We start from the raw sequence: 8,120 nt of genomic DNA, 5'->3' as shown, positions 1-8,120 counted from the left end.
AAAAACATTAACTTGAAACATGCACGTATGTGACGTTCTCTAAAATACCATTGTACAAGTTTTCATTTACTTAGAAAAATACCACTAAAACAATCACAGTTTTTCTTAAAGATTTAACAAAAAAAAAAAAATGTACTGGCTGGGACAGAGTCCGAGAGAGTAAACAAATAAAGAATTGTGTGTCAAAAAAACTGTACAAGATTGTACATAAAACTATAGGTTACAAAAACCTCAAGTTTAATAATACTGAAGTAAAATTCCCAAAGTTCTATTTACCAATATCTAGTAATAAAACCTTATGAAATAATTGACTTAGAAAAAGTGAAATGCTCATGATTTCAGTATATAGAAAATACTAAATACCACTTTCTGAAATAAAGTGTACTCAAAACAGCACAACACAGTCTAAAATCCAGGTTTTTGTCAATCATTTAAACTTTGCATATATTGCCATAATAGCTTAAGCATAAATTTCTCTTGCATTTTTAACTTATTTAAAAGTATATTTCAAATCAGCTTCAGTTTTCTCTCTTCAATGATAGTCTTTAAAAAAATCAATATTTGGGGGAGTAAAATAGCTCATTTTGGTTTTTGTCTAAATAGTTCTTTAATCAAATGCACTAGAATTTATAGGTTTGGTACCTTTCCTTTAGCTTTTTAAAAATTAACATTCTGTAGGAAATCAAAATAGACAATGAAGAGCATTTTAAATGAATTTTGACATTTCTACGATTAACCTTTGCATTAGGAAATGAATTTTAAAGTCAAGAAATGATCATGGAAGAAGTTAGGTGTCTAAGTGGATCATGAAGCCAGCTGAGTTTTAAGGCTTACATATCAGCACACCAGAAACAGTTTTTATTCCTAATCTATCTTTCCTTTTTTAAGGGAAACAGCTGTACAACTACTCTTGACATCCTACATTTTAGAAGGAACAAGATTTAAGTAACATATAGCCAGTCCGATTCCAAGTTCTTAATATGGCTGCAAAGTAGTCTCCTTGCTGGATATAATAAAGCTTCAGATTGATAAACAAGGCATTTATCTACACAGAAGATGACTCAATCATTTTAGAATGAGAACGAAATGATTTACGGACTATGCGTTACGTCTAAGTGCATGTGGCATCTCTGGGTTTGTCTTGTGAAGGCAGACAATGGGAACTCATTTTTAGTTGTACCAACAGATGATAGAGTCTTGCAGAAAGTAAGATCAAGATTTTTAACGTGTACTTCGTTTTAACATAAGTGAGGTGTACACAAGCTCAGTTCTATTTGTGAAAAGGATGTTAGACTTCCTTCTTTTTAAAAGAACAGGGTACTTACCATTAATGCCATTGATTTCTAGGGCTAAATGCACAAGGCTAAAGGCCTTAAGTGTTTCAAGGTCACCAGCAGAGGCTGTTGTTAATGAATCTTCAATGAACTAGTTTTTCACTTGTTAGGCTTTTCACATACCCTTGCTATAACTGCCTGGGTCAAACAAAACCATAAAGAAGCAATGAGACTGAAATAACTTTGTCAACCAAGGAACTTTACTTAACATGCCTCTTGGTCTCAACAGTTGACATGGTTACTAAAATGAAACAAATGAAGTAGCTGTATGCTCGGTAACACACAGACAGTGTATGCTGTTACAGAGTTACTCTGCATGGCCAGCCAACAGAAGTTACACTGTAACTAGCAAATGCAGGCCAGATATGGATACTGTGCTTCCTGGATTAATCACATCACACTATAAGGTGTAACACTGGACCGGAAGAGTTTTCCATTAAAAAAAGTTCTGATTCTTTAATTCATTGTATTTTCCACTATTTGTTCCTAAAAGTTATGAAGTGGTACCTAAAAGGCAAGGTACTGAGAGAAAAAAACAACACATTGTCACATTTGGTCTTAATATAAGACATTAGAAAACATCTCTTAGCAGTGAGTCCTCAGGATCAAAGTGTGCCTCAAAGAGTTTAAACGTCAGGGGAAATGTGAACCGCACGCCTATCTGGTTCCCCAAACCTGCTGACTGCCTCCTGGTCTCCGCTGTCTGAGGGGGTATTGCCAGGGGCGATCACAACACTGGTAAGCCTGTGCGGCAGTGCCTGACCTCTTGCGCCTTTTGTTGGAATCTGCAAAGTTTCAATGTTAGTGACAGAACATACATTAGCTTCTAAACGTGGTCTTTAAAGTTTTATTTTATTTTTGTTTGGAAAGGACAAAAACCTGCTGTTGGTGAATGCTTTAGAAAGATTAAGAAGGAAGTAACTCTAAGATCCTGAAAATGGTTTCCCTTATTGCCAGGAAAATTTCAGTGCTTTTTATTAAAACCCTTGCATAAAACACCAAGTCTCCTATGTGTGTGCACCAGGAAAAGAGGGGGGAGGGGGCGGGGGTGCCAACTCCCAACTTGTGGAGATCTCCATGAGGAATTCTGGGGAGACAATACAAATAGAATCTTAGAAAACGAAAACACCATTAGGTTTGCATATCTGATGTCAAGATGCTGAGGTAATATTGACTGCTTAAAAAGAACCCACCCATCTTCTGTTATTGCTGAAAAAGACATTAATACTGGTTGAGTTACCTTACTGTCCCCAAAGCGGGGGAGAGGGCTTCATGAACATTGGCTACTGGTGAGGCGTGAGAACGTTCAAAAGTAGGAAAAGAAAACAGGCAGACGGGGAAGTACAATGCTGCCGCTCTAAGGTCAGCCTGCGGATCTTGAGGGGGCAATCGGACCCCAGTGGGGTGTGCTTCTTGAGTGTTTTCATGGTGGCCCCTTGGTGAATTTTGTAAGGTTAATTGTTATCACCTGTTCATTTCCAGGTGACTCCTGAAAATAAGATCCACACGCTCTGAAGAAATCGCTGCCATTCCTGGTGAAGATGCTGGTAAAGCACAGAGAAGCACCACAGACGCTCTCCTCCGGGGGGAGAGCTAGATTCGGATTTGATAGCCCACTTCATTCAGAGTGCTGAGGTCCGCCCCCTTCTTCTCAGGCAGCGCAGGCCTACGGGTGAGGACAAGGGCAGTGGGGAGAGGGTGGGTCAGGCGAGAGGAATGAGCATTTTCTAGGGCCATGATGGTTTTCCTAACCCGTCTGACACTTGGTCCCCTGAGTAGCCTTGCGCTCCCCAACTGGACTTCTTGTTCTGAAGCCTACCTTTAGAAGTTTGTAAGGAGCACTTTAGCCAAGAGTTCCATGTAGAATTTAAAGAATTCTGCAATTAGCTAACGGAGCTTGTACAACTTCAAGTCTGAATTTGGTCACAAAATTAACTTTGAAACCCAGTATTTATAAACCTTTCAAGGGTCTAAAAGAGACATAAAGGCCACCTATCCTGTAAAACTAAGTCTTGAGCCAATTCCTCCCCAGACACTGGCTTTCCATAGGACTTGTGTCCTGGGGGTAGGCCAGGAACTACATGCCACCCAGTTTCCTAGTGCAAGATTCCCAGTTATCTTCGATAAGAGGTTAGTGTAACCGCCTTGAATGTATCAAATCAGAGTGGATCTTTAAGAATTGATCTGAAAAATGCTTAACAACATGAAAAATCATTTCAGTAGAAAATATTTTCCTACCCTAAAAACATGCCTTATATAGCTCTTGCCAATATAAACACACCTACACCTGAGAAGCTATGTGAAGCAGATATGTAAGAAAACACTTCAAACTGTGAAATAATCTTTCAGAGCTCATCATTTCTTTAGTAATGGCATTTCTAAATGGCTTCCCAATATCAAACTATGTCTAGGCTCACAATTTACCTTACAATAATTACATTTTTTATTATGCTGCTTCTAGCATTCTTTGATTAAGAGATACCAAGATTGTAAACCAAGTTTCTTACTTCCACTGAGTCAGTTCCAACCCGCAGTGGCCCTAAAGGGCAGGATAGAGCTGCCCCTGGGCGACCCAAACTGTTTACCGGAGGAAAAAGCCTTGTCCTTTCCCACGGAAGCGGCTGATGGTTTCAAACTGCTGACTGGGTGGTTAGCAGTTGTTTCATGTTTTTAGTGAATTCTAACCCAATGTTTCACCTGTGGCCACTTCGACAAGATCAAAGACAGTTTGAGGCCACACATGAGCTTTGTTCTTAAGTATTAAAAATAAAAGTTCAAAGTGGAGGCACGACTGTTGGAATGTTTCTTGGTCTTGAACTTTTAAAGATTTCCTCTTAGCAAGTGGATTTTCCCTGGCATGAAGTGGTCCAACTGATTCAATGATGATAGAACTAGACGTCAATAACTAGCTTCTACCAGGGGAAGGACCTTAGGGGCTTTTGGCAACAAATTCCACCACCTTTCGCAAAACCATACTAACCACGAGGTCAGTGGTTTAAACCCACTACACACTCTGCGGGAGAAATATGAGGCTTTGATAGTACACACACACATACACACTTTCAGAAATGGGAAGAGTGGGCATCAGTAGTCTGTGACCATCCCATCTGAAAGGTTATCATTCAAAGTGGTCAGGAAACCTTCCCTGACTTGTTACTCCACCCTCCTAAAGTGACTTGCATTATCCTGAATTGTCTCTTTTGTACGGGGCTCACTTACCTGCCCTGCTTTTGTACTTAGACTAAATTTCTAGAATCCAGAATCATGCTTGGTACTGTGTGTCTGTTCTCACAGCACTTAAGACGCACAGATGATGCTAACCAACTGCTGGCAGAAGTCCCAACACTTCCTTACTTGTCCACACCGGCATGCTTTACCCAAGCCCTCCAGGCTCCTGGCCCACAGAGTGATGGTATCTGTCCAGCGCATCCATGCCCTGGATGCTCAGTTAGTCCCTTTAACTGGAGCCACTCTCTACGGTCCTGAGGGGCACACCTGGATGGTGACTAATGGAGCAATGTTTTTTTGGGGGTTCACATGACTACCCTAACCTTCAGCTCACTAAGTGGACACCCTGGGGTTCTTGCAGACCATCGAGTTTAAAGAATCCATATGTATCCCGTTCTTTTTGCCATAAAGCCTCAAATGAAGTCTCCTTTTTGTAGAGAAGTTATCTGCTCAACTAAGCTAATTTGGGACTTCCCCCCTAAATTTTAGGCAAATGTAGTTTGAGGTAAATCTATTCCCTGACACTCTGTGCTTTTACAAAATATAAATTATGATTGTACTATATATTTCTTTTGGGCTGACCTTAAAATTATCTGTGTGCAGCAGAAGGAGTCTTGGTGCCATAATGGTTACAAGTTGGGCTGTTCAATGCAAGGTCAGCAGTGTGAAACCTCCAGCCACTCCATGGGAGAAAGATGGAACTTTCTACTCCCGTAAAGAGTTACTGTTTTGGAAACTCACAGGAGCATTTCTACTCTGTCCTATGGGATCAGTAGCAGTGAGTTTGGTTTTGATGTGGTTTTGATCTGTTAGTTGACTTTTACGATCTACTCTCCCTTTACCCCTTACTTTGTTTTGTTTCTTAACCTAGGCATCAAACAGACAAACCAAACTCACTGCCATCAAATTGATTCCAGACTTCTGTGACAAAGTGGAAATAGCCCTGTGTGTTTCCAAAACTGTACACCTTTTGAAGTATAGAAAGCCCATCCATCTTGTCAAGGGTGTCCCTATTTTTAGAGGCCTCCATACTCTACCAAGCATGATGGCCTGATCCTAACTGATACCATTTGCTGGCATGAGCCCACAAAGATGACGCTAGTAAAGGCGTGATCCTAGCGCAGGGGATGTTTGGTCAGCCTGAGCAAGAAATTAGTGTTTATTGTATGTCAGTTATTCTGACTTGTAGCGACCCTGTCAGGACCACGGAGAACTTCCCCATAGAGATTCCAATCTGTCATCTTCCCAAGAGCAGACCACCAGGTCTTTACTCCTGAGGAGCTGCTGGTAGATTTAAACCAACAATATTTCTGTTAGCAGCTTAACCACCAGGGCTCTTCGAAGAACAAGGCACAAGGAGAGAATATTTCTAGCAAGTTCTCTACAATTCCACTCAGCAGTCACTTCTAAGTGACAGACTCCTTATTTACTAACCGCTATGTATGACCTATGCCTGGTGGCTCTTTAGAGCTCTGAATTGTCTTGGAAGATCATCCAACTGCTACGTGAAAGACTGGCAGTTGGAGCCTGCAGAGGCACCTGGTGGAATATTATAATGGCATGTGCAAAGACTTGGAGTTAGAGACTGACGAGGACAACATGCTCAGCCTATCTCAACATCAGTGCCAGCTAATGTCACACAGTTCACCTCAGAGAAGCAGTTTTAGCCATCACATTAGGGGTGAGTTAATTAAGTGTTTGACTAGTATGGACTGCGAATGATGTTATCAAGATCCAACTGGACCTTGGCAGAAAAAAATAAAAGGTTCCCCATCCCTGTTTTCAGCTATAAGACCTTTAAAAGTTTTCAAGTGTTGAGTTGAAATATCCTCTGGGCAAAATACGGACCCATGCAGGAAGCATCAAAAGTAGATGGAGAGACTGTACAATTGCAGTTCCCAAAAGGACTGGTCACTGTTTAACCATTTTAAGAGGCAGCATATGATCAAGAACCAGTTGTACTGAGAGCAAAGCACAAGCCGATGGAAGTCCTTAGTGAAAAGCAAGATTTTGGGAGTCGAGAGGTAGCCCTGCCTGGTGGTCCAGTAATTAGGCTACCCGCAGGGTCAGCAGTGTGAACCCACCAGCGGCTCCACAGGCGAGAGACAAAGCTTTCCACTCTCAGAAGGAGTTGCAGTGCGACCCTGCCCTGTAGGATTGCTCGCTATGAGTCAACATGGACTCGATGGAGGCACTGAAAGATTTCAACAAGTGACTGAAGCACTGGAAGCACTCACTCATTTATGCCAAGAAATTTGGAAGGCAGCTTACCTAGCCAGCCAACCTTAAAAGAGAGATATTTGTGCCCATTCCAAAGAAACGTACCACAGAATGAGATGATCGAACAATAGCATGAATATCACATGCAGGTCAAATATTTCTGAACATCATTCAAAAACAGTTGCAGCAGTCGAGTGGCAGAGCCACTGGAAACGAAGTGGATGAAGAGGAGGATTCGGTGAGAGAGAGGTCATTGCTAGCATCAAACGGATCTGGACCTAAAGCAGAGAACACTAGAAAGATGCTTCCGTTCGTGTTATTGACGGTGAAAACGCATTCAACTGTGAATGATAGCAGACTTTAGGGCGACATGGCAATGGGGACTCTCTTCACCGTGCTCACTTGGCACTTGAACATGGATCCAAAAGCGGTTGTGAGAAAAGCACAAGGAAATTCTGCATGGCTTAAAAGCAGGAAAGCTGTGTCAGGATTGTAGCCTCTTACCATACTTATTTAATCTGTATGCAGAGCCAGTCATCTGAGAAGCTGGCCTATATGCAGAAGAAATGAGCATCAAGATTGGAGGAAGGCTTATTAACAACCTTTGACATGCGGATGACACGACCTTGCTTGCTGAGAGGGAGGAGAACTTGAATCATTTGCTGATGAAGATCAAGGATTGCAGCCTTCAGTGTGGATGGAAAGACCACCCAAATCCTCACACCTGGACCCATAGGCAACATCGTGATAAATGGAGAAGAGACTGAAGTTGTCAAGGATTTCAATTTACTTGCATCCACAACCAATGCTCATGGAAGCAGCAGTCAAGAAACCAAACGCTGGTTTACAGTGGGCAAGTCTGCCACACAAGACCTTAAAGTGCTGAAGAGCAAGGAGCTCACTGCGAGAACTAAACCGTGTGCCTGACCCAAGTCATAGTTATTTTCAGTTGCTCCGTCTGCATATGAAAGGTGGATAATGCATAAGAGAGACATAGTAAAAATGTTTCATGAAGACACTTGGATTATGATGTTGGCAGAGAATACTGCAAGTCCTAAACACTGCTAGAACAACAAACAAATTTGTCTTGGAAAAAGTACAGCTGGAGTGGTCCTTAGAAGCCAAGGTGGCAAGACTTCACCTCATGTACTTTGAATATGTTATTAGGAGGGGACAATCCCTAGATAAAGACATCATGCTTGGTGACGTAGAGGGACAGGGGAAGGGGAAGGACTGACATCGCGGCTACAACTCTGGCCTCAAACCTAGCAATTGTGAGGATGGCACGGGACTGGGAAGTGTTCTGTTCTGTTGCATATAGGGTTGCTATGAGTCGGA

At 41.8% G+C, this 8,120-nt stretch overlaps 1 protein-coding gene across 3 annotated transcripts in view; it reads right to left on the bottom strand.

The window, feature by feature from the left end:
• VASH2 (vasohibin 2) overlaps positions 1-8,120 on the bottom strand; it is a 45,630-nt gene continuing 37,510 nt past the window's right edge. For 2 of the 3 annotated variants that reach the window (XM_075530200.1, XM_075530207.1), the window contains one exon: positions 2-3,000. In XM_075530200.1, the coding sequence (XP_075386315.1) occupies positions 2,928-3,000 (73 nt within the window). In that variant the 3' untranslated portion in view covers positions 2-2,927. Of the gene's footprint in view, positions 3,001-8,120 lie in introns of all 3 variants that reach the window. The other variant, XM_075530210.1, reaches the window with a different exon arrangement.

Source organism: Tenrec ecaudatus, chromosome 1 (genome assembly GCF_050624435.1).
Source record: "Tenrec ecaudatus isolate mTenEca1 chromosome 1, mTenEca1.hap1, whole genome shotgun sequence".
NCBI lineage: Eukaryota > Metazoa > Chordata > Mammalia > Afrosoricida > Tenrecidae > Tenrec > Tenrec ecaudatus.
This window is presented reverse-complemented; position numbering and strand designations above follow the sequence as displayed.